Source organism: Oryctolagus cuniculus, chromosome 11 (assembly GCF_051225735.1).
Source record: "Oryctolagus cuniculus isolate XC-2025 breed Fujian yellow rabbit chromosome 11, ASM5122573v1, whole genome shotgun sequence".
Classification (NCBI taxonomy): domain Eukaryota; kingdom Metazoa; phylum Chordata; class Mammalia; order Lagomorpha; family Leporidae; genus Oryctolagus; species Oryctolagus cuniculus.
The window spans coordinates 28,093,098-28,117,064 of NC_142877.1; the positions used below are offsets into that span (position 1 = coordinate 28,093,098).

Below are 23,967 nucleotides of genomic sequence, written 5' to 3' on the forward strand. Positions count from 1 at the left end.
AGGCTCACTCCCCTGCCACTCGCCATGGCGCAGATCTTCACGCCTGCAGGTTAAAATGACTTCTCAGGGCCTAATGTAGACACATGGTGCCCACTCTCAGGGCCACAGCAACACTTACAGAACACATTGTGTCCCTTTTCCCTTTTCCTGGCAACTAGGCTGTGAGAGTGCTCCCATAAACCCCAGCACATTTAAGAGCTGGCGAAGACTCTCTCTCTTTTTTTTTTTTTTTTTTTAAGATTTATTTATTTATTTGAAAGAGTTAGAGGCAGAGAGAGACAGAGAAGTCTTCCAAATAGTCACAAAGGCTGGAGCTGGGTCGATTTGAAGCCAGGATCCAGGAGCTTCTTCCAGGTCTCCTACGTGGGTGCAGAGGCCCACGGACTTGGGCCATCTTCCACTGCTTTCCCAGGCACATTAGCAGAGAGCTGGATCGGAAGTGGGGCAGCCGGGACTTGACCCAGTGCCCATATGGGATGCCGGCACTGCAGACGGCAGTTTTACCTGCTATGCCTCAGCGCCAGACCCCAATAGAGGACTCGTACTTTAACAAGGATGCTTAAGCCAAAAACATCCAGAGTGCCAACCATCGGCAAATGTTCCTGCTGGTCATCTTTCCCTGATTCCAACACTTCATCAGATGGCAGTAAGCGTCCATCTACCGCCACTGGAAGTTGGAAAATGGGACCTTCTAGTGACTAAAATCACAGAGCTAGGCCAGTTCAGGGCCAGGGCTGGCAGGTGGGGGGAGGGCCTGATACCAGGAGGCCTGGAGCCCAGCTCCCACAGATGGTCCATACCCTTCCCACTACTCCAATCGACTGTGGGCATCAACCAAGTATGACTGGATACTCCTTAGAAGTCCATTCTGGTGGTAGAGAGGAAGATGGTACGGATGAGGGGGAACCTAAGACTTTGTAAAAGCCCACTTGGGTGAAGGTCTGACCAAAGCAGGAACAGTGAGCCTAGCAAACAGGCGTGAAGAAGGGTCTGGAACATCACACACGGGCGGACACCACCTGGGCTGGGCTCACGGGTGTTAGGGGCAGGTAAATGGAAGGGTGTGACCCCGCATCCCCATCAGCCACCTGTTTAAGATGGCAAGTCCATCACAGCGCCTCAGGGAGCAGAGCTCACGAATCCATTCAAAGTCTGACTGGTTATCTTTTGACTCACCGAGTGACTCAGGTTTTTAATATCCTGATTAAATACACAGAAATGTATATATTTCACATGTGTATCTACATGTGAAAAAGTATGTACTACATATGTATTTCTACATACTTATGTATACACATACACCCTACTTTGTATGGGACATACTCTTTTTTTTTTTCTACTTTTTAATCCATTTATTTACTTGAAGTAAGGAAGTTAGAGATTTTCTATCCGCTGGTTCACTCCTGAAGTGGCCACAACAGCTGGGGCTGGGCCAGACCGACCAGGAGCCAGGAGCTTCTTCCCGGTCTCCAACATAAGTGGCAGGGCCTAAACACTTGGGCCATCTTCCTCTGCTTTTCCTAGGCCATTAGCAGAGAGCTGGATCAGAAGTCAAGCAGCCAGGACACAAACCAGAACCCATGTGGGATGCTGGCATCAAAAGCAGCGGCCTTACCTGCTATGCTACAACACCAGCCTTAAAATGTTCTTTTTTTTTTTTTAATTTTTAAAAAGAAGCCCCCAACTTATCCTTAGTGGATAAGCACCTGTAACCCCAGGAAGAGTTAGTTTGAAGTTTGGAAATAATGAGGTAAATGGAAAAACGGATGTCACAGCACTAATATGTTAATATTAAAGCATCCGTTTAATTTGGCGCATTCAGCGTAGGGAAGTCTGTAACAGATGATTTTGCAATTCTGTTTTAAAACGTGAAATGCCCTGAGGTAGACTCCCGATCCTCAGTCGGTATGAGCGGCAAACTGAACCACATCAGCAGGCAATGTTGAGACTGAAGAGCCAGGGACTCCATTTTAAAATAATAATAATAAAAAAAAAGCAGCCTCTGTTTCCGTAGCAGACCCGAGTCTTTGTAAAAGCATTCAGGCATTCCAGACATCAAAGCTGGAATGGACAGCTCAGAAGAAACTGCTAAATAAAGTAGCTCCCTGAACCCAAGCCAACTGGAGACCCCCGTTCAACTAAGAGCAACTCCGTGCTGTAAGCCCCCGCTGATGGAAGCCTGTGGGTGTTTCCTTTAACTCTCCCAAACGAAGACCGGGGCCTCCCTCCTAACTCCGCTGCGCAGGTTGGTTGGTTGGGGTCCCAGTCGCAGCTTGTATTCAATAAACCTTGCTTTTGCATTTCGGTGTGATCCACTCTCTGGGGGGGGGGGGGGTCTCTGGTGATCTGCATTTCGGTGTGATAGACTCTCTAGGGGATCTAGTGATCGGGGCACAACAGAGATTATTATGATTAAGAGGTCCTGACCACATGGAACCCCAAAAGGGGGAATTTGTCAGACGGCTGAGGTCCACTAAAGCTGTGAACGCGCCTGCTAGTTGCGGCTCAACAGCCCAAGGTGGAAGGGCGTGCTCGTCCTCCCTCGGGGTGGCCAGGCCTGGCTTGTAAGTTCATTACTTAGCGCGGCTGCAGCATGGGGAGTCGTCGCCCAGAGACCCCCAGAAGCGGCTCCCGGGCCTCAGGGCCGCGAGCAACACCCGGCCGGCCCCGGGCCAGCGAGACCGCTCCACGAGGACTCGGGGTCGGGTCGCTCCGTTCCTACACTACCGACCGACACTCATCCGGCCCTAGAACTAAGTTACATATAACTCGGCAATGCGGCTGCGAGGAGCCACGTTCGCGGCGCTGACGGCGCCAGGGCGTCCCGCGTCCCGGAGAGGAGACAGCGCGCAGCCCACAGAGCTCGGGGCGCTGTCCGAGAGTGGGCGCCGGGAGCGTGGGCGCGCGGGCGGGCCTGGAGGCCGAGGGCAGCCACGCGGCGTGGGACGGGCTCTGCGCCCACGGGGATCCTCCTGCCCCCGCTTCACATATTACGAAAATACGGGCCATCGGACCATTATCCGAAAAAGCGCCCCTCCATGCAGGCCTGCGGCCTGCAGGGCCTTACCGATCCCGCGTGTCCCGGGCAACCGCGCCCGCCCGCGCAGCCGCAGAGACCGGAAAAGGCCGGTTCGTCCGCGCGCCGCTCCACCGCGACTCGCGCTCTGGGCGATACCACTCCCAGAGGACCCCCTGCGAAGGCTCTGAGATAGTGCCGTCCTCGGCCTCTGATTGGCCGACCCGACGGGGGGCGTGTCCTCTGGAGCCTGGTTCTGCGCGCCAGAGCCAGAGAGCCGCATTGCGAGCCGGGCAAGGAGCAGGCGCCATGGTGAGGAGTGGTTGCGGGTCGCGGGCTTGTGCGGAGGCCGTGGTCTGGGCCTGGATTCGAATCCGAATTCGAATGCCGGAGCTCAGGCCTCGGTGTGTCCTGGGAGTGTGGCCGGGAGAACGCAGGGGCTGAGCTGACGGCCGCACCCCGGCTGCCGTTCCAGGTGCTCCTGCACGTGCTGTTCGAGCACGCGGTCGGCTACGCGCTGCTGGCGCTGAAGGAAGTGGAGGAAATCAGCCTGCTGCTGCCGCAGGTGGGTGGTCTCGGTGGGCGCGGGGGGGGTCGCCCGGCTGCGCTGCAGCCCCTCGGTCGCGCGCCCCCGGCATGCACCGCGCGCTCCCACGTGGCCGGCCGCGCGGGCTGGAGGGGCCGGCCCGGAAGACTGCAGGGCGGGGGTCCTCAGCCCGTCGCGTGGCCGGGGTCGCGGTAGGAGCCATTGGAAGTGAGCGTCCCAGAGCAGAGCCCGGCCCCGGTGCGTCTTCCTGGCGCCCGGGGGCTGACGTCGGCCGCCGGCCGCGCCATTCATTGTCTCGGCAGGTGGAGGAGAGCGTGCTGAACCTGGGCAAGTTTCACAACATCGTGCGCCTCGTGGCCTTCTCGCCCTTCTCCTCGTCCCAGGTCGCCTTGGAAAATGCCAACGCGGTGTCGGAAGGTGAGTCGGCGTCGCCGCCCGGGGTCAGCTGGCTTGTTGTGATTAAGGTGCATTTCACGCATGCAACCCACGATGTAGGCTTTGGTTTCTTTGAGCATTGTAGTTAGCGATCAGTGGTTTTTTTTTTGGTGGCTGGTTTAACCTGCACGTGTGCCCAAGTTTGCCTAGACACGATTAGTTGTCTTATTAATTTTCTGCTGTGTCTTTTAATCTGTCGGAAGGGGCACTTTTGATAATTACAAGGGTGTTGGTCCCAGAAGGCAAATTGGGATAGGAGATACTATTTGAGAGGTAGAGATATAGACAGGGAGAGACCGAAAGAAAGATCTTCCATCCGCTGGTTCACTCCAAATGGGGCCCAAGGACTTGGGCCATCTACAGGGAGCTGGATTGAAAGAAGAGCAGCCGGGACTCGAACCGGCGCCCATATGGGATGCCGGCGCTGCAGGCGGAGGCTTAGCCCACTGCACAGCGCTGTACAGCAGGACCTCCCACGCCGGTCCAGACTTGGTTTAATGAGATTTCAGTTGGTGACTTTTGTGGTTACTACACGGTTTCTTCATTAGCTAATGTCTTAAATCGCCTTATTAATAAATTGGGCTTTATCCCATGTGTATCTAGGAAACACACACACATATCTGGGGTCTGGGATCCACTGGGTGTCCCCTGCAGTCGAGGGGGGCTGGTGTGTGTCCCACTTGGGCTGTTGGCCTGTGTCCGGTTTCTTGTGGTTCAGCCAGGCTTTGCAATGATGACTCAAAATAATCTGTCAATCCCCTGAGTCCTGTCACTGATGTCTCCATGTCTCTGAGCAATGCCTGCGGGGAGGGCTGGGCCACACACGCCCAGGGAGGCGGGATCCCTCGGCCCTCACACACCCGGGGAGGCGGGATCCCTCGGCCCTCAGCCACTTAGTGGGCGCCCTGCTCTTCGTCCTGAGGTGTCGTGCACGAGGACCTCCGCCTGCTGCTGGAGACTCACCTGCCGTCCAAGAAGAAGAAAGTGCTCTTAGGGGTTGGGGACCCCAAGATTGGTGCCGCCATACAAGAGGAGCTGGGCTACAGCTGCCAGACTGGAGGCGTGATAGCCGAGATCCTGCGCGGTGAGGCTTGGCTAGAGCCACGAGGTCGCTCCTGGGAGGGGCCCGGGGTGCCGGAGCTGGCTCGCTCACGCTCCCGTGTCGGCTGCCCCAGGAGTCCGTCTGCATTTCCATAATCTGGTGAAGGGGCTGACCGATGTGTCTGCGTGTAAAGCCCAGCTGGGCCTGGGCCACAGCTACTCTCGGGCCAAAGTGAAGTTTAACGTGAACCGGGTGGACAACATGATCATCCAGTCCATCAGCCTCCTGGACCAGCTGGACAAAGACATCAACACTTTCTCCATGCGCGTCAGGTAACAGCCAGAGGCCGCCCCTCACCGCGAGCCTCTGCAACGCCGGTCGGGCGAGTGTGGGCTGGGCCTCCTGGTGCTTACCACAGGCTGTGTTCTTACACTGACTGTATAGAAGGAGGAGGCAGAGCAGGCCCTCCCCATGTACACCTCAGCTCTGGCCTCATCGTGCCTGGGCTGTATTGTGAGTGGGGGGACAAGGCGTTGAGGGGACCGGCATCGGGCTTGTCCCTGTTTGCTCCAGGCCGAGTTGGGTGGCGAGGGCTGAGGCGGGTGCGTTTGTGGCCTCGCGGCAGCTGAGCCAAAACCAGGTGGGACTGTGTCTCTGCAGGGAGTGGTACGGCTATCACTTTCCGGAGCTGGTGAAGATCATCAATGACAACGCCACGTACTGCCGCCTCGCCCAGTTCATCGGCAACCGAAAGGAGCTGAACGAGGACAAGCTGGAAAAGCTGGAGGAGCTAACGATGGATGGCGCCAAGGCCAAGGCCATTCTGGATGCCTCCCGGTCCTCCATGGGTCAGCACAGAGCCTCACAGCTGGTACGGGGGGAGGGCTCCCAGCAGCTGGCACCTGCACTCACACTGGGGTGTTTCCAGGCATGGACATCTCTGCCATCGACTTGATTAACATCGAGAGCTTCTCCAGCCGCGTGGTGTCGTTGTCTGAGTACCGCCAGAGCCTACACACTTACCTGCGCTCCAAGATGAGCCAGGTGGCCCCCAGTCTGTCGGCTCTCATTGGGGAAGCGGTATGTCACAGGGAACAGGAGGGGTGGGGGTGGTGCTGAGGGGATGCGTCATCCTGCACTGCTTGCTGCTGGCCACCAGGGGGAGACGGGGAGCAAGTCCAGCTGGTCTCTGACTTGTTCCTTGAACCTTTCTCCAGGTAGGTGCCCGTCTCATTGCTCATGCTGGCAGTCTCACCAACCTGGCCAAGTATCCAGCATCCACAGTGCAGATCCTTGGGGCTGAAAAGGCCCTGTTCAGGTACCAGTGAGGGCACCTGCCTGTACTCAGGTGCCGCTTCTGGTGCCCACTGCTTGTTTGGGGATCACAGTGATGGCTGACCAGGGCTCCCTGACCTGTGCAGGCCTCTGCTATGGGGGTGATGGCCAGTCCTGGTGTCTGAGTGATTCCCAGGGCCCAGCAAAGGGACCAAGTTTCCAGGTCAGCGACATTGGATGCCTTCCCTCTGCCTCTGGGAGCCGGGTTGGCATGCATTGGGATACACGATCCAGCCCAGCCTGAGGCTCGCTCTGGAGACTTGGAAGGGAGGGGAAGAAGGGGGCGGAGCTGCCTTGGCTAATGGGGTAGAGATTGCTGATCTTAAACTCTCCACCAAATGTTCTCTCAGAGCCCTGAAGACACGGGGTAACACACCCAAATACGGACTTATTTTCCACTCCACCTTCATTGGCCGAGCCGCCGCCAAGAACAAAGGCCGCATCTCCCGATACCTGGCCAACAAATGCAGTATTGCCTCACGAATCGATTGCTTCTCTGGTATGGGGGGTGGCAGCCGTGAGGAGGAGGGTCTTGGCCGGGAGGGGGCTGACTACCTTCCCAGCTTCCACAATGATGGTAATATTTTTCGTCAACAGCAATTCACCTAGTGAGTGTTGATACTCTGGGTCTGAGTGAAGCTGGGGGTAGAGGGAGGGAGCACTAGGGGTGGGGGAGTTAGACCCTCAGAGGCTGACAGCACTTCGTTCAACTGCACACACACAGAGGTACCCACAAGTGTATTTGGGGAGAAGCTTCGAGAACAAGTTGAGGAGCGGCTGTCCTTCTATGAGACTGGAGAGATTCCACGGAAGAATCTAGACGTCATGAAGGAAGCCATGGTCCAGGTCAGTTTGGGCTCTGCTGGGTGCGGGAGCCACAGCTGGCTGGAGGTGATGAGCAGCCTCGGCCTGACCTTGTGGAGTGGAGGCGACAAAGCTGATTTAATGAGCCTGATCCAGCACAGCCGGGGAGGGGGGAGCCCGGGGCGGCCGGGTCTGCAGGCCGCTCACCACCTTCCTGTGGCCAGGCAGAAGCGGCGGCTGCCGAGATCACCCGGAAGCTGGAGAAGCAGGAGAAGAAACGCTTGAAGAAGGAGAAGAAGCGCCTGGCGGCACTCGCGCTGGCGTCTTCAGGGAACAGCAGCAGCGCCCCAGAGGAGTGCGAGGTCAGTGGGCAGGGCCGCCCCAGGGAAGAACCTAGGCCGCAGGATTTGCCACAGAACAAAGGATGTGCTGTGCCGAGCCATGGTCTGGAGCCCAGGCCTTTGGACTGCAACATCTAAACTACCTCTTGATTCTATAGGAAGGAGATAGGTGCTGAGAGAACTTGCTCAAGAGCCCAGAGAGCTGGTTGTAGCACACACCCGTCCCTGGGCAAGTGTGCGCTGTCCTCGGCCGCCTCCCAGGAGTCCTCAAGCCGGGGGTAGTGTAAATTCCTGCTCTTGTTCTCAGGCGTGTGTCCGGAGGCGGTAGCTTTTCACAGTGGGGCTGGGGGCAGGGAGGTCTCGGCATGCCAGGCCAGATCACTCCCGTGGGATCTTCACCCAGTACCCAGCGTGTGCTTCAGGCCCCTCTGGGACTTAGCACGGCGGCCCCGTGGTGACCAGCATGGCGGGCTTCACTGTAGGCTCTTAGTGGGCTGATAGATGACAGTCTGTGTTCATCTTAATGTCTAATGGGGAGTAAGTAGTGTTGGGGTGGCCTTCCAAAGGTATACCCACACAAGCAACCACCCCAGAAACCCTGGGCAGCTTTAACTGCCAGTGGCTCTGCCCTGTGGTGTGCTGGGATTTTAATTGGAGGGGGGGTGCACGTGAGCACCATAGGCAACAACGCTCTCACACAGACCTCCCCCATCTTGCCTTTTAGGAGACGCAGGAGAAACCCAAAAAGAAGAAAAAGCAAAAGCCCCAGGAGGCCCCTCAGGAGAACGGGATAGAGGAGCCGCCTGCCTCTTCCTCCAAACCCAAGAAAAAGAAGTCTTTTTCCAAGGAGGAGCTGGTTAGTGATCTGGCGGAGACAGGGGGCGGCGGAAGCCCTCCCAAGAGGAAGAAACCCTCTGCCCAGGAGGAAATGGCGAATGATGTGGAAGAGACAGGCCCCAGGAAGGTCCCCAAGAAAAAGAGGAAATTGTCCGCCAAGGAGGAAGGGGGCAGCGGCCCTGAGGAGGCCACCCCCAGCAAGAGCAGTGCCAAGAAAAAAAAAAAGCTCCATAAAGCATCCCAGGAAGACTGACAAGCACGGACATTCCCTGCACCTGCGAGGGGTACCCTTTCCCGCCCTGTGTCCTTGCCCCAATAAAAACATCACAAAATGCTGACAGACCAATGTTTTATTGAACACCTTGTACAAGCATGATAATGGGAAGGGCAGGGCCTAGTGGGGCAGGGCAGCAATGACAGCCTCAGTGAAGTCGTGGCAGGTGGCATAGCCACCCATGTCAGAGGTTCGAACCTGTGGGTGAGAATCATCATCATCCTGCAGCCTGGGCCCCACCCCCAGCGGCCCCCCCCACCAACTCAGGTCCCTAAGGAGCCAGCCCCAGGACAACCTAGGCTCTGCCCAGAGGTGGGTATGGTCCACTGTCTAGAGGCTCAAGGGCTCTTCCCTGGTCCACTGCACTGAAGGGATGTATGGTCCTTGTGAGGTTGGGAATAAAGGGCTCTAGCCCCCATGGGGGTGCAGATGGCCGATGACAGACTTGATGAAGTCGGTTGTGGTGCTGTAGCCGCCCATGTCTCGAGTCCGCACCTACAACCACCAGCGGCAACAGCCGTGGGGAAGAAGAGAAGACAGCCCGTGAAGCGGGGTAGGGCAATGTGATGGAGGACATGGAATCCAGGGAGGGTGACATGTTCAGAGAAGATGCGAGGCAGCCAGGATGGAGGGAGGTGGGCAGGTTTGGAGGAGCAGGGAGGCCCTGCCCCTCGCCCAAGCCACCGTGCGAGCAGTGAGTGCTGCTGCCGAGGCAGAATGGGCAGGCTGAGCAGGAAGGGGGGGGTGCACATCAGACAGCATGAGGTTGCCTTGGAGGAAATCGGGACATAGACCAGGTGGGAGGAAAGAAGACAGCAGGGGGATGGAGACTCGCCCAGGCCTGGGGAAGGCAAAGCTGGGGCCTCATCCTGCCTGCCTCTTCCTCTGCTGCTCCACCCACCCCAGAAAGACAGACGCCCCTGCGAGGGCAGTGGCTGGAGCAGGAAAGAGGGAACAGCAGATGGGAACTGAAGAGGCCAAGGAGAGCAGGAGGATGAAACAGCCAAGAGGAGGTGAAGAACAGCCCTGGGGGGGGGGGGGGCAGATGTTCTGGGGCCTGGGGGAGGAGGCGCCCAGCCCGGCCCGCCAGAGAGCAGCGCCAAGGCCCGGAACCCACAGCCTCTCACACTCACCTTGCCGACTTTGATCACCTTCTTCACGGCGTCCGCGATCATGCTGGAGTGATGCTCGAGACTGTCCACGGGGACGGGAAGAGGCTGAGACTCTGCCAGACGCCCACCCCCACCTGGGAGACCCGACCTCCCCGGCCCCAGTCTCCCGGGACCTACTTGAGATGCCGCAGCATGTTGGAAGCGGACAACAGCATGGCCGTGGGGTTGGCTATATTCCTGCCGACTGCCTGGGCAAATGGGTGCCGGGCACCCTGCAGAGGGGGGCGGGCCAGAGTGACTGGGAGGGCACGGGGGCAGAGGCGGGGCAAGCCAGGGGCACTTAGGAGGCGGCAGCATTGGGATGGAGGTCAGAGGAAAGGCAGGGAAAGGCTGGAGGAAGCAAGCTTGCTCACCGTCTCAAACACGGCATACTCGGCACTGTAGCTCTCCCCAGGGACCACGCCAGCTCCCCCCACCAGGCCAGCAGCCAGATTGTCGATAATGTTCCCATAGAGATTGGGCATCACGAGCACATCAAACTGGTAAGGATTCTGCACCAGCTGGGGGTGGGTGGCACGAGGGGGAGCAGTCAGTTCCACTGGCCACCCCACGCCCAGCACCGAGCCCCAGAACCGTGGTGACGTGGGAGGGCCTCACCTGCATGCAGCAGTTATCTATGATCATGGTCTCAAACTTGATTTTGGGGTACAGTTCAGCGACTTCCTCACAGCACTGCAGGAACAACCCATCTCCAAGTTTCCTGCTCAAGGGCCAAAGGGAACAGAATCAGTCAAGACGGTATAGGGGCTGCCTCCCCAGGAATCCACCCCACGCAAAGCCGGGTGCCTCACATGATGTTGGCCTTGTGGACGGCTGTGACCTTGCTCCGCCCCTTCTTGGTGGCATAGTCAAAGGCGAACTTGGCAATCCGCTGAGACTTGGTTCGAGTGACAATCTTCAAGCACTCAATCACGCCCCTTGCACTCTGGGTGAGAAGAGAAGGCAGACAGTGGGGGAAGGGTTAGGAGGGGCTCCGCCTCTCCTCCCCCGGCCCTGCCCTCCCTGCTCTCCAGGGGCTCACCTCATGTTCCAGGGAGCTATACTCCCCTTCTGTCTGCTCTCGAATGATCACCAGGTCTAGATTGTTGTGCCGAGTCTTGTATCCAGGAAGTGACTTCACATGGACCACGTTGGCAAACAAGTCCAACTTGCGCCTAGAGTGGACCAAGCCGTCAGCTCTGTGCTGGCGCCTCTGCACCCCCGTGAGCACACCCCACTCCCCACCTACCTCAGCCGCATATCATAGGAGGCCAGTTCCCCTTTATACTCCATCGGGGTATGGATCTTTCCTGTGCAAACCAAGTGGGGGAAGGGCTGTCAGGCACAGTGTCCAATCCTCCCACCCCAGACCCCATCTCCTCGAACTGCTTCTGGGGGCAAGCGGCAAAGGAAAACTACGTGGGTAGAATGAGAAAAACTTGCCTACTGCTTTATTTTCAGGCACTGTACCTAAATAGGTGGAACATTTAAAATGGCCTAAAAAGGAGGACAATCTTGTTTTCATGAAAGCCTTCATTTAATTCAGCTTGAGAAACAATGCTAGGAGATCTATGACCTTTCTGGTGTTTCTCTGTCTACTCATTTGATATCTGTCAGTCAACACTTACAGAGTATCAACCATATGTCAAGCAACAGGGATACCAACCAGAAACCACACGGCTCCCGCCTTCCAGGAGCAAGGGATGCACTCGGGAAGACCAAGACCATCAAAGACCTGATGAAGACCACAGGGAATATACCGACACAGAGGAGAAATCCCTTCTGGGCCGTCAGGAAATGTCACACAGGAGCCAGCACTCTGATCAGTGACCCTCCAAATGTCTGTCCATCTCTGGCCCCAAACCCGTGAATGTGACCTTATTCGGTAAGCATCTGCAGATGTACTTAAGAATCCTGAGATGAAGTCATCCTTGCCTAGGATGGGCCCTAACTTCCATGACAAAGGGACGGACCCAGAGGCTCCAAGGCGGAAAAGTCACATGAGGCCAGCAGCAAGACTTGGAGAATTGTGTCTACAAGCTGGGGAACACCACGAGCCACAGAAGCTGGTGAGGCAAGAAAGGAATCTCCCCTAAGCCTTGCGAAGAAGTGGGACCCTGCTAGCACCTTAATGTCAGACTTCTAGCCTCCAGAATTGTGAGAGGATAAATGTTATTTTAAGCCACCAGGCTTGTAGTATTTTTATGTCAACTATAGGACACTAATGCAATGCGTCAGCTAGAAGGCTCTGACAACATCAAGGAAGAACATTCTGGGCGGAGGGAATAGCATTAGACAGTATATACATTTGAAACTACCAGTCCAATGTGATGAAAGCACACCAAGGCAGAGAAGCTGAGGCCAACTTCTAAAGAACTTACTTGCCTGAGGCCAGCGCTGTGGCGTAGCAGGTTTAGCCACCACCTGCCATGCTGGCATCCCATATGGGCGCCGGTTCTATTCCCGGCTGCTCCACTTCCAATCTAGCTCCCTGCTGTGGTCTGGGAAAGCAGTAGAAGATGGCCCAAGTCCTTGAGCCCCTGCGTGGGAGACCTGGAAGAAGCTCCTGGCCCCTGGCTCTTGGCTTTGGATCGGCACAGCTCTGGCCATTGCAGCCAATTAGAGAATGAATCAGCGATGCAAGACCTCTCTCTCTTTCTCTCTGGCTCTCCTTCTCTCTCTGTGTAACTCTTTCAAATAAATACATAACTCTTTAAAAAAAAACTTAATTTCCTGTGCTAAGGTTGAGCTTGGCAGGGTCATCCAAGATATGAGAAGGGCAAGATGGACTGGTTGTAGGGGGAGAACAGAGAGCCAAAAAAATCCAATAAAGAGATTAAGGAGGCAGAAGGGAGGGCAAGAAGAAAAGGGGCAGCTAGAGCTGCCATTCTAGAAACACAGTTAACAAGACTTGATGACAGATGATGGACTTCAGGACGGACGCCCAGCCCCTGGAGTGTTCCGTGGCCTCTCCACCCGGGGCTCCCTACAGGAAGGCACAGGTGTCCAAGGGGCAGTGCTGGGAGGCCTGTGGGGAGGAGGGGGCCTAATGCACACCTGTTCTTCTGCACTTCAACGGCACGCGGCACACATACCAATGATGGCCACCTTGTTCTCCTTCATGGAACTGAGCACCTGCTCCAGCTTCTCCTCGGACGCCATATTCTGCACCTCGCTCAGGTGGTGCTCCTGAAACTCCACCGGGACAGCAGCAGCCTTCAAGGTCAGATCCCAAATCACCGCAGGGTCAAGATGGAGTGAGTCCTTTCCAACCCCCACCCCCACCCCCACACCTGCCAGGCCCTCACCTTGAACACCTCCTTGACCGCATGCATCAGCTCCGGCCCCACGCCATCTCCCGGCAGCATGGTCACGGGAAAGGCACCCTCCACCCGCAGATCCTCAGCCTGCGGGAGCGGAGAGGGCGGAACAGCTACAGCTGGGGCGAGGGCGGGGGTCCAGGGAAGAGGAGAAAGGGAAGGAAGAAAGCCAAGGGGCCGGGCTGGACGGAACCGGAGCCACACTGGCGCCTACCTGGTTCGGCGAGGCGGCGTGCACCACGGACGACGTACTCAGGCTTCTCCATGCCCCAGGGCTCCGGGCGGCGACCAGCGCCTGCGACAGACACCCAAGCTGGTCAGGTCAGACCTGGGACCGCCCCCACCGCCCGACCCCGAACACTGCAGGGACCTGGCCATCTTTTGAAATCTCGGGACAAACTCTCGGCTCCCCAGCCTGCCCATCCCCTGCCCCGTCCCCTGCCCGGCGTGTCCCTGGGCCTCACTCGGGTCAGGCAGCGGACACCGCTCAGCGCCGCCATGTTCTGCGCAGGAAGTCGCACCGGAAGTGACGCAGAAGCTGACGCGGCCGTGGACACCGAGTTCCGGCCCGTGCTGGGGGGCTCGGCGTTTTTCTCTCCCCGCAGCTTGCGGGACGTGGCCGCTTCTCTTCCTCATTTTTTCTGGCGGCAAAGGACTCGGACACTTGAGCGCTTTATCTGTTGCGTTGAGTTTGGAGCCATGTTTATGTTGAGACTTCAAAATGACATCAAAGCAGAATATGTGATTGCACGTTTGTCAGAGGAGACGCTGAGTTTAACAAGAGGTTGAGAACCAGTTCTGCGGAATCCATGTTGTCTTCATGTTTTGCGGCCTGTGGGTTGATTGTTTTCCCAAGCACTCACTGAACACTTAACCAGAGCCGTCGAACGAATACCACAGAGTCCACAGTGCATGGGAAACGCGGGTCTGGCTGCGTGGATCCCGCAGTCCGCCCGAGGGCTCTCTCTTGTTTCTGATCATTTCACTGCGGGGTCGAGCGCTTCTCGCGGACAGTTGCTTTGCTAAGCGTGTGTTGGCCTGAGCTCCCAGAGCAGACCCGTAATTGGTGCCAGAAATCAATTCATTTGTAAGTGGGCCTGAAGGGAAATCTCAGACCAATATCTTAAATTGTAGTCACGTGCTGTTTCCAAGTGATACGTGGAAGACCCCACTATTCTGGAACTGTGGTTTTGGGTCACATACCTGAGTAAACCCGAAGCGTTTGTTAAAATGCAGGCTTATGGGCCGGCGCCGCGGCTCACTTGGCTAATCCTCCGCTTGCAGCGCCGACACCCCAGGTTCTAGTCCCGGTTTCTCCTCTTCCAGGCCAGCTCTCTGCTGTGGCCCGGGAGTGCAGTGGAGGATGGCCCAAGTGCTTGGGCCCTGCACCTGCACGGGAGACCAGGAGGAAGCACCTGGCTCCTGGCTTCAGATCGGTGCAGCTAACCGGCCGTGGCGGCCATTTAGGGGATGAACCAACGGAAGGAAGACCCTTCTCTCTGTCTCTCTCTCTCACTGTCTAACTCTGCCTGTCAAAATAAATAAATAAATAAATAAATAAATAAATAAAATGCAGGCTTATGGGCAGGCGTTGTGGCATAGTGGGTAAAGCCGCCACCTGCAGGGCCAGCATCCCATATCACTTCTGATGCAGCTCGCTGCTAATGGCCTGAGAAAAAGCAGTGGAAGCTGGCCCAAGTCTCCACCATGTGGGAGACCTGAAAGAAGCTCCTGGCTCGTGGCTTCAGCCTGGCCCAGCCCTGGCCATGGTGGCCATCTGTGGAGTGAAATGGCAGATAGAGATTATCTCTCCCCCACCCCCACACACTCTTTCAAATAAATCTTACTAAAAAAAAAAAAGTGCAGGCTTATGAACCCTACCCCCTTGGTGACTTCAAAGTTAAATGTTGGGCCCCAGAAAATACATTTAAATAAGCACCCTTAGACAATACACATTAAAATTTAAGAACCACTAGCTAGATCCTCTGTGTGATGAATACCTCATTTGTACACTTCATCCAACCAGGCTCCCAGTCCAAGGGAGAGGATGCAGTGGTTCTGGTACTGGATATGGCTGATCAGGTTCTTGTCTTCATGCAAGAAAGAATTCCGGGGCCGGCGCTGTGGCATAGCAGGTAACGCCACCACCTCCAGTGCCGGCATCCCATATGGGTGCCGATTCGAATCCCAGCTGCCCCACTTCCTATCCAGCTCTCTGCTATGGCCTGGGAAAGCAGTAGAAGATGGCCCAAGTCCTTGGGCCACTGCACTAATTTAGGAGACCCGGAGGAAGCTCCTGGCGCCTGGCTTCGGATTGGCACAGCTCCAGCCATTGCAGCTAACTGGAGAGTGAACCAGCAGATGGAAGACCTCTCTCTCTCTCTCTCTCTCTCTCTCTCTCTCTCTCTGCCTCTCCTTCTCTCTGTGTGTAACTCTGACTTTCAAATAAATAAATCTTAAAAAAAAAAAAAAAGAATTCCCATGTGAGACAGAATAGTGGTAAGTGAGGTAGCAATAGGCCTTCTAGACCAGGTGGGCATTTCAGGAAAGAAATCTGGTCTGCACTGAGACTGGGAATGAGCACACCTTTCAGACCAGGCAGGCATCCTGGTAAAGGCCTCAGAGCACAGTCTCTATGCAGACAAGCGTTTTGATGCACATGAGTACGGGTCTCCCATTTCTCCTTCCCTCCTCCCTCTTCTGGGAAATTACTGGGTGAGGGTTTTCTGGGTGTGGAGTTCCCAAAAATCCTCCCAGGACCTTCTCAGCACAGTGTCGCTGGACCTAAGAGCACCCTTGGTGCAGCGCAGGGGAGAGTCCCCCAGCTGCCACCCGGGGGAGGGCTGAAGTCCATCTACCAGGGCTATTGGACAAGAGCAAGTTCTTGGGGTGTGACTGCTGGTCTGCTTTCAGGGCACGTTTCCTTGTTCCTTGCACATCAATTGACTTTCTTTGAAATTCCCATTGTCTTCCCATTGTCTTTTGCGTACACACATAGGCTGCTGTCTACCCAGCTACTTTAGCGGTTCTAATCCTGGGGACCAAGCATAGACTTTGTGCCTCCCTTTCCGCATGCCTGAAGGTGGGCCTTCTCTGTAGTAGCCGGATGAGAGGATTAGAGAGTAAGAATTCAGAAGTAATGGAAAGAACAGCATAAATACGAAGCTGTGATCATAGTTAATATAGAATCTGTTTGTATAACATACTCCTGTCTGCTCACGTATTTCCTGAAACAAATCAAAACCAGAGACCACCCCCGTTTTGCTCCCATACACCTCCTAGTCTCCACACTGCTGTTGCCATCATCACCACTTTTCTTCTCCAAATAGCTTTTTCTAATGAAGAAAAAAAGTGAATTTAAAAAAATATATTTTGTTTTACTCCAGGAAACTCAGATTTAAAAAGAAGAGAAATGGGCCATCTAGATCTGATTACTGATAATAATCTTATCTTTATTCCAGAAAATGTTCATTTTCTTGAGAGTAACTATCGTATCATCTCTAAATTCTGCAGAGAACTGAACCCAGCCTAACACTCAAGAAATATGTGCTGACAAACACCGTATGCTGTCATTAGGGTTAAAGGGACCAATGGGGGTTACCAATTGATCCAGGCCAAGGAGGTGAGACCATTACTGTCCAAAGGCCACCCAGCGTGGTCCCCCATGAGCTTGGCAGGCTCTCTCGGGCTCTGAATCGCCATGAAGGCAGATCTCACCAATGGTGCCTACCAACAGGGAAGTCCAGGCAGGACCTTTGAGAAATTCCTTAGTCACTCCCTTGAGGCACAGAAGGGAGAGGATACCACCTTGTTCCTTCTAACTGTTATAGAGCCTCCTCCACTTAACACCAGAGGCCATAACAAGGAATAACCAGCCCATACGTGTTCAATGTGCAGTGTGAGGCTAGGGGAATAGAATGTCAGTTTCTCAGGCCTGCTAATCCTCCACCACAGTGCTAACCTAGGATCAATAGAGCCCTCAGATGTCCATGAGGAAAATCAGTACTTTGAACTTGAATGGGGAAAATCCAAACATAGATCTTTTTTTTTTTTTTTTTTTTTTGAGAGGCAGAGTGGACAGTGAGAGAGAGAGAGACAGAGAGAAAGGTCTTCCTTTTCTGTTGGTTCACCCCCAAATAGCCGCTGCAGCTGGCGCACTGTGACCGGCACACGGCGCTGATCAGAAGCCAGGAGCCAGGTGCCTCTTCTGGCCTCCCATGCGGGTACAGGGCCCAAGCACTTGGGCCATCCTCCACTGCCTTCCCGGGCCACAGCAGAGAGCTGGCCTGGAAGAGGGGCAACCGGGACAGAATCCGGCACCCCGACTGGGACTAGAACCCGGTGTGCCGGCGCCGCAGGCAGAGGATTAGCCTAGTGAGCCGGCCTGAAATTCCAATCATATGATCCTTCTTCTTACGAACCTCTAGCTGCAAGTTAGCATTTCTTTTCTTTTTGAATGTAGGCCACAGGTCACAGTGATACCTGTAGCACCCTTGACTTTCTCACCAATAAAAGTTACAGATCTTTTCATACCACATTTCAGTGGCTGATATCTTTTGTTTAAGATTTTATTTATTTGAGAGGCAGAGTTACAGACTGAGAGGGGGAGAGACAGAGAAAGGTCTTCATCTGGCCGGCGCCATGGCTCAATAGGCTGGTCCTCCCCTGTGGCGCCGGCACCCTGGGTTCTGTTCCCTGTCAGGGCGCCGGATTCTGTCCCGGTTGCTCTTCTTCCAGGCCAGCTCTCTGCTGTGGCCCGGGAAGGCAGTGGAGGATGGCCCAAGTCCTTGGGCCCTGCGCTCGCTCGCATGGGAGACCAGAAGAGGCACCTGGTTCCTGGCTTCGGATCGTTGCAGTGCGCAGGCTGTGGCGGGGTGAACTAACAGAAAAGGAAGACCTTTCTTTCTGTCTCTCTCTCTCTCACTGTCCGCTCTGCCTGATAAGAAGGAGAAGAAGGAGAAGAAGGAGAAGAAGGAGAAGAAGGAGAAGAAGGAGAAGAAGGAGAAGAAGGAGAAGAAGAGAAAGAAAGAAAGAAAGAAAGAAAGAAAGAAAGAAAGAAAGAAAGAAAGAAAGAAAGAAAGAAAGAAAGAAAGAAAGAAAGAAAGGTCTTCATTTGCTAGTTCACTCCCCAAATGGCCATAACAGCCAGAGCTGGGCCAATCCGAAGCCAGGAGCCAGGAGCTTCTTCCAGGTCTCACACATAGGTGCAGGGGCCCAAGGATCTGGGCCATCTTCTACTACTTTCCAAGGGCATCAGCAGAGAGCTAGATCCAAAGAGGAGCAGGCAGGACACGAACCAGTGCCCATGTGGGATGCCCACACCAGAGGCAGAGGCTTAGCCTACTAGCCACAGCGCCAGCCCCAGTGGCCAATATCTTAAACTATCATCCTTTCTTTGATACTAGTTGACTCAACACTAGATCTTGTTATTTAATACATCAATAAATATATGAAACACATATAATAATATATCACAAGGTAGCTTTTCTACTACTATAGATGAAAACAATTAATTTTCTTTGTGACTCTATTTTTTTTTATTTTTTGACAGGCAGAGTGGATAGTGAGAGAGAGAGACAGAGAGAAAGGTCTTCCTTTGCCGTTGGTTCACCCTCCAATGGCCACCACAGCTGGCGCGCTGCGGCCGGCACACCACGCTGATCCGAAGGCAGGAGCCAGGTGCTTCTCCTGGTCTCCCATGGGGTGCAGGGCCCAAGCACTTGGGCCATCCTCCACTGCCTTCCCGGGCCACAGCAGAGAGCTGGCCTGGAAGAGGGGCAACCAGGACAGAATCCGGCACCCCGACCGGGACTAGAACCCGGTGTGCCGGCGCCGCTAGGTGGAGGAATAGCCTATTGAGCTGTGGCGCCGGCAGTGACTCTATTTTATTTTATGTATTTAAAAGCCTTCCCTAAGAATGGGTCCACAGACTTTAACAGCCTTCCAAAGAGGCCCCTGGCACACAGAAATTCCAGGTTTTTTGCTCTTTTAGGCCTTCTGGGTCTTTTTCTGCATCTCTAATCCATAGAAAATATAAGATAATACATTTCTCAATTCCTTGAAGATTGAAGTCCGAAAAAGTTTCTTGGAAGAGAGAGAAAAGTTGACATGGGATTGAAGGATACAGAGGAGAAATGACTAAACTCTAGGGGAAGCTGAAAATGTAGGTGCTGGGTTTGAATGTGTCTACCAAGTGTGCATAGAGTGGAGGCTTGGTGCTTGGTGTGGTGACTTTGGAAGGTGGTGTGGACCTTAAAGAGGTGAGGCCCAGCCGGCACTGTGGTGCAGCAGGTTAATGACCTGGCCTGAAGCGCCGGCATCCCATGTGGGTGCCAGTTCGGAATCCAGCTACTCCACTTCCAACCCAGCTCTCTGCTGTGGCCCGGGAGAGCAGTGGAGGATGGCCCAAGTCCTTGGGCCCCTGCACCCACGTGGGAAACGTAGAAGAGGCTCCTGGCTCCTGCTTCGGATCAGCCACAGCTTCATTGCAGCCATCTGGGGAGTGAACCAGCAGATGGAGAACCTCTCTCTCTCTCTGCCTCTCCTCTCTCTCTTTGTAACTCTGACTTTCAAATAAATAAATAAAATCTTAATAAAAAAAAAGAGGTGAGGCCCAGTAAAAGATCCCTAAATTATTGAATGCACTGCTGTTGATAGGGACTAAGGTAGTTCCCACAAGAGCAAATTATTTTAAGTGTGAGCCCCACCCCTGAATTCTTCTCTCACTTCCTGTCTGGCAATGTGGTCTCTTCCTCCCACACACGTTCCCATCACTATGATGCCATCTGCTATGAGGTCCTCACCACAGCTGAGCTGATGCAGGCATCATGCCTTTGAACTTGCAGAACTGCGAGCTAAAGAGACCCCTTTTCTGCCTCAGGAACTTCACTTTAGTTTTAAAAAATAGGTTAATGCAGTGTACAGAGGCGGTGTCTTAGGTCAGGTCCCTAGGAAACAGAGCCCAAGACAGGGGTTCTTAGACAAGCGAGTATTGAAGGAGTGTTCTCAGGAGAAACATGGCAGGAGGAAAGGGAAGGAGTCAGCCAGGTGCGGCTTCAACGGGAGTCCTCCTCAGCCTGGTCCCCAGGGAGCTGAGCACCAGAGTGATGTCCCAAGGTTGTCCCAATCTGAGGCAAGCTTTATTAAGGGTCTTGCGCAAGACAGGGACAACCCTCCAGAGAGGGAGGAAGCTGTGAGCATTCAGGCCACTGCCTGAAGCAGCTGGGGGGATGATGAACCAGCTGGCAGAGAGGATCAGAGCAAGGCACTGAGAAACAGAAGCGCAGACCTGCGTGAGGAGGTGCAGCCTAGTGAGGGCGATGACATAAGATTGGAGCGAGTCCTAGGGCCGAGAGAGATGGAGAAAAGATTTCCAATCAATACCAAGGACTTGGTTGATGTTGGGGACCACAAATATTATTGTGGTACAATTGTGGTTTCGGGAACAAGTCAAACATTTGGGTTCATCCGAATATGGTATTCTGCCAGAGATGGCTCAAGGGTCTTGAGGGTGCTGATAAAATGGGATCCAGGGGAAAGTGAGGACAGAAGCGATTTTGCTGCCTGGGGAGTGAGAACAGAATCAAAGATCCCAAAGTAGTCAAAGAAGAACACTTGTGGGATCAGTGAGCAAGTGGGATGGAAGTGGAGGGGGCTGCTTCCGGCAATGCCATGGGAGGTGGAGCAAACACAATGAGAATGAAGTCCTAGTTGGGATGATGGGAATGAGTGTCACGGAGAGCCTGGGGAGACCCTGCCGGCAAGGGCTCAGACCCCCGAACTGATTGAGTCACCTGTGTCATTGTGGAAGTCAGCCAGGAGAGCAGCCTCAACTGAGACAGGGGACAGGCTGGGATCCAGGTCTCTCTCTCTCTCTCTCTCTCTCTCTCTCTCTCTCTCTCTCATATGTGTGTGTGTGTGTGTGTGTGTGTGTGTGTGTATCTCCCCTCCCTCCCTCTCTCTCACTCTGCTTTCCAAACAAATACATAAATCTTTCAAATAAAAGAGATGAATTCCCCAAGCTCAGTGTTCCTCAGACGCGACACAAACCTGTGGCACGCACAGCACCTGCGGGGCCTCTCCACGTTGCCCCTTTGGGACCTGGGAACAAGGGAGCAAATGTAACCATTCTGCTCATGCTGCTTGCTGTGCCATGAGCAATAAAGTCCTTTGTCTGTGACCCAGGCTGACATCCATAGAACAGTAAGAAGCTAATTACTCATCAGCAGAGTAAAGGCAAATGCCAGACCCTCACGGTTTTGGCAATGAGCGTGGGATGCTGATAGACACATGGCTTCCTGGAAAAGGAGAGACAAGAACCATGTGGATCAGATTAGGGGGTGTGAAAAGGCTCCCTAGCATATGTCAGTGAATCCTACTCGGGTGGGAGGTGCTTAGGGTGAGACTCTCACGCTGTCCTACCTGTTAATGAGCCTAAGCTGTCAGACAGAGAATTGAAACAAGTCACCTGACGTTGCTTTGGATTTTGCCCACTCTCCTGCATGCAGGAGGAAGGGTTGTGGTGATGATGGGGCAGCAAGCCCCACAGCCCCACTTAAAAGGCAGTACAGCTATGACTGCTGAGTCAAAGGATCCCCAAGGTGGAAATACATGGCACCAGCCATGATGGGTCACACAGCACTTTAGGTGAGCCAAAAATATTGTGAGCTTGCTTGGTTGGGCCCCACAGGTGACCACTCAGATCCAAAAATGAATGCAGAGGCTGGCGCTGTGGCATAGCCAGTAAAGCCACTGCCTGCAGTGCTGGCATCCCATATGGACGCTGGTTCAAGTCCCAGCTGCTCCACTTCTGATCCAGCTCTCTGCTGTGGCCTGGAAAAGCTGTAGAAGATGGCCCAAGTGCTTGGGCCCCTGCACCCACATGGGAGACCCAGAAGAAGCTCCTGGCTCCTGGCTTCGGATCGGCACAGCTCCAGCCATTGCGGCCAACTGGGGAGTGAACCAGCAGAGGCAGACCTCGCTCTCTCTACCTCTCCTTCTCTCTCTGAGTAACTCTGACTTTCAAATAAATGAATAAATCTTTTAAAAAAAAAAAAAAGAAGCCAAAAATGAATGCAAAGCCTGGCTTCCTAGCACAGACCTGGTGCCTCCTTCTACGCTCCCCAATCCCTCTCTTCCCTCTATTCCACCCTCAGGTGCTTTAAGGAAAAACCTCAGTGTGCCTGGGAACTTCATGGAGGTGAGCTAACCTCCCCCACCGTCCTCCCCTCCCCCACTCTCCTGGCTGGGGTGGTGGGCATGATCTCTCGGCTGCTCCTGATGTGTATCCACTAAACTTCATGGTGTGATTCCCCATAAAGTTAAAAAAAATCACTCAAGGGGCCGGCGTTGTGGCGTGGCTGGTGGGGCCTCCGCCTGCAGTGCTGGCATCCCATGTGGGCGCCGGTTTGGGTCTCAGCTGTTTTATTTCTGATCCAGCTCTCTGCTGTGGCCTGGGAGGGCAGTGGAGGATGGCCCAAGTGCTTGGGCCCCTGTACCAACATGGGAGACCCAGGAGAGGCTCCTGGCTTCAGATCGCTGCAGCTCTGGCCATTGCGGCCATCTGGGGAATAGGCCAGTGGATGGAGGGCCTCTCTCTCTCTCTCTCTCTCTCTCTGCCTCTCTATAACTCTGCCTTTCAAGTAAGTAGATAAATCTTTTTAAAAAAAATCACTCAAGTACAACTGATGGGCTTGGGGAAAAGTTTGCAGTGGGGAAGGCACATGAAAGTGACCTTGTGTGTAGGGGCTTTGGGCCAATTCAATGGCACCTACTGTTGAATGTGATTGGTTTTGAGACTTGTACTTATCTGAAGGGTTTTGCCCATTCAGATTTTGCTGCATGTAGAAGGGTGATTCTTGGACCCTCTTGGGTGGTCCGGAAGAAATGGTAGACTTCCAAGGAAAGAGGAAATCAGACCATTAAAGATTCAAAATCTGTACATAGTGGGTTAAGCTGCCGCCTGCAGCACCGGCATCCCATATGGGCTCTGTTTCGAGTCCCGGCTGCTCCACTTTCAATCCAGCTCCCTGGTAATGTGCCTGGGAAAACAGTGGAGGATGGCCCAGGTGCTTGGGCCCCTGCACCCACATGGGAGACACCAAGGAGGCTCCTCCTGGCTCCTGGCTTCGGTCTGGCCCTTCCCTGGCTATTACGGCCATTTGGGGAGTGAACCAGGGGGTGGGAGATCTCTCCCTCTCTGTAATTCTTCTTTTAAAATAAATAAATCAAAAAGTCTTACTAAACAATAACAAAGACTCAAAAGCTATCCATTATTGAGGGCAGCTTCCAGCATAGCAATGCTACCTGTCCGACTTGGTCACCAAGCACATCCCTTTTTTTAAAAAAGAGACCCGCTAGTTAGTTACTCACCCAAAGAGCTCTGAAGACTCAACCCAATAGCCCTGTTTTGAGATGAGTCAACTTAGATTCACTGGTAGTTAAAGGAAGAGCACAAGGCTTCATTGTCAAGTAGAAATACTATATTTTGAAGCACAGCTGTTCTGGCCCTAGCATTGTCTGTTACATAAAAAAGAAGGCAGCAGAAATCCCTTTAGAGAAACTTAATCTCATTTTACCACCAGGAGCAAGGCTGCCAGCTCAATGGGACCCTCAAGCCACAGAGGGTCCCCTAAGCACCTGGTCTGGTACGTTGGTGGTTCAGCTAAGCTGCCACCTTTTGATGTTTATATTCAGAACCAGAGCCTGCTTTGCATAGTCAAAAGCAGGCCTGGTGACTGCTGCTCGTGGACAGAACTCAAGGCAATGCTGATAATCCTGGCCAAGACTTCCCTTGATGAGCCATGCTGTTTTCACTGCCTTCTGTGCTGTTGCCAATGGCCTAGCCACATTGTCTGCAAATTGGT

General features: G+C 54.2%; 2 protein-coding genes and 5 non-coding genes across 8 annotated transcripts; 6 read left to right on the forward strand and 1 right to left on the reverse strand.

The window, feature by feature from the left end:
* The first annotated feature begins 3,297 nt into the window (after window positions 1–3,297).
* NOP56 (NOP56 ribonucleoprotein) lies at window positions 3,298–8,692 on the forward strand. Its single transcript, XM_008256233.5, has 12 exons — window positions 3,298–3,328; window positions 3,492–3,581; window positions 3,866–3,980; window positions 4,921–5,082; window positions 5,174–5,372; window positions 5,701–5,888; window positions 5,969–6,120; window positions 6,258–6,358; window positions 6,726–6,874; window positions 7,100–7,221; window positions 7,404–7,541; window positions 8,245–8,692. Exons 1-12 carry the CDS (start codon window positions 3,326–3,328, stop codon window positions 8,608–8,610), a joined length of 1,785 nt encoding a protein of 594 aa, XP_008254455.4. The 5' UTR covers window positions 3,298–3,325; the 3' UTR covers window positions 8,611–8,692.
* On the forward strand, window positions 4,724–4,795 carry LOC127491249 (small nucleolar RNA SNORD110). The gene has a single exon (XR_007919835.1). It is a non-coding gene; the product is annotated as a small nucleolar RNA SNORD110 (small nucleolar RNA).
* On the forward strand, window positions 5,437–5,571 carry LOC127491232 (small nucleolar RNA SNORA51). Its single transcript, XR_007919821.1, has one exon. It is a non-coding gene; the product is annotated as a small nucleolar RNA SNORA51 (small nucleolar RNA).
* Window positions 6,421–6,506, forward strand: LOC127491247 (small nucleolar RNA SNORD86). The gene has a single exon (XR_007919833.1). It is a non-coding gene; the product is annotated as a small nucleolar RNA SNORD86 (small nucleolar RNA).
* On the forward strand, window positions 6,942–7,012 carry LOC127491222 (small nucleolar RNA SNORD56). The gene has a single exon (XR_007919812.3). It is a non-coding gene; the product is annotated as a small nucleolar RNA SNORD56 (small nucleolar RNA).
* LOC127491221 (small nucleolar RNA SNORD57) lies at window positions 7,262–7,333 on the forward strand. Its single transcript, XR_007919811.1, has one exon. It is a non-coding gene; the product is annotated as a small nucleolar RNA SNORD57 (small nucleolar RNA).
* Window positions 8,690–13,619, reverse strand: IDH3B (isocitrate dehydrogenase (NAD(+)) 3 non-catalytic subunit beta). Of its 2 annotated transcripts, none has more exons than XM_008256232.5 (12): window positions 13,567–13,619; window positions 13,317–13,397; window positions 13,091–13,189; window positions 12,878–12,998; window positions 11,032–11,092; window positions 10,825–10,957; window positions 10,595–10,728; window positions 10,401–10,503; window positions 10,157–10,303; window positions 9,921–10,015; window positions 9,765–9,825; window positions 8,690–8,829 (listed from the first exon to the last, which is right to left on the reverse strand). In XM_008256232.5, exons 1-12 carry the CDS (start codon window positions 13,600–13,602, stop codon window positions 8,752–8,754), a joined length of 1,149 nt encoding a protein of 382 aa, XP_008254454.1. In that variant the 5' UTR covers window positions 13,603–13,619; the 3' UTR covers window positions 8,690–8,751. The 2 variants fall into 2 exon arrangements, with proteins under 2 accessions (XP_008254454.1, XP_002710956.1); XM_002710910.6 differs by having other exon boundaries at window positions 8,690–9,126.
* Window positions 13,620–23,967: the final 10,348 nt, after the last annotated feature.

Bases quoted from the DNA above. Each gene is read 5' to 3' on its own strand.
- NOP56 (XM_008256233.5), top strand. The intron at 5,373-5,700 runs GTAACAGCCAGA...GTGTCTCTGCAG, and splicing joins ACTTTCTCCATGCGCGTCAG to GGAGTGGTACGGCTATCACT. The intron at 5,889-5,968 runs GTCAGCACAGAG...GGGTGTTTCCAG, and splicing joins TGCCTCCCGGTCCTCCATGG to GCATGGACATCTCTGCCATC.
- IDH3B (XM_002710910.6), bottom strand. From the start codon at position 13,602: ATGGCGGCGCTGAGCGGTGTCCGCTGCCTGACCCGA. The intron at 13,190-13,316 runs GTAGGCGCCAGT...CCGCTCCCGCAG, and splicing joins ACGCCGCCTCGCCGAACCAG to GCTGAGGATCTGCGGGTGGA. The intron at 12,999-13,090 runs GTGAGGGCCTGG...CTGACCTTGAAG, and splicing joins CGGTCAAGGAGGTGTTCAAG to GCTGCTGCTGTCCCGGTGGA.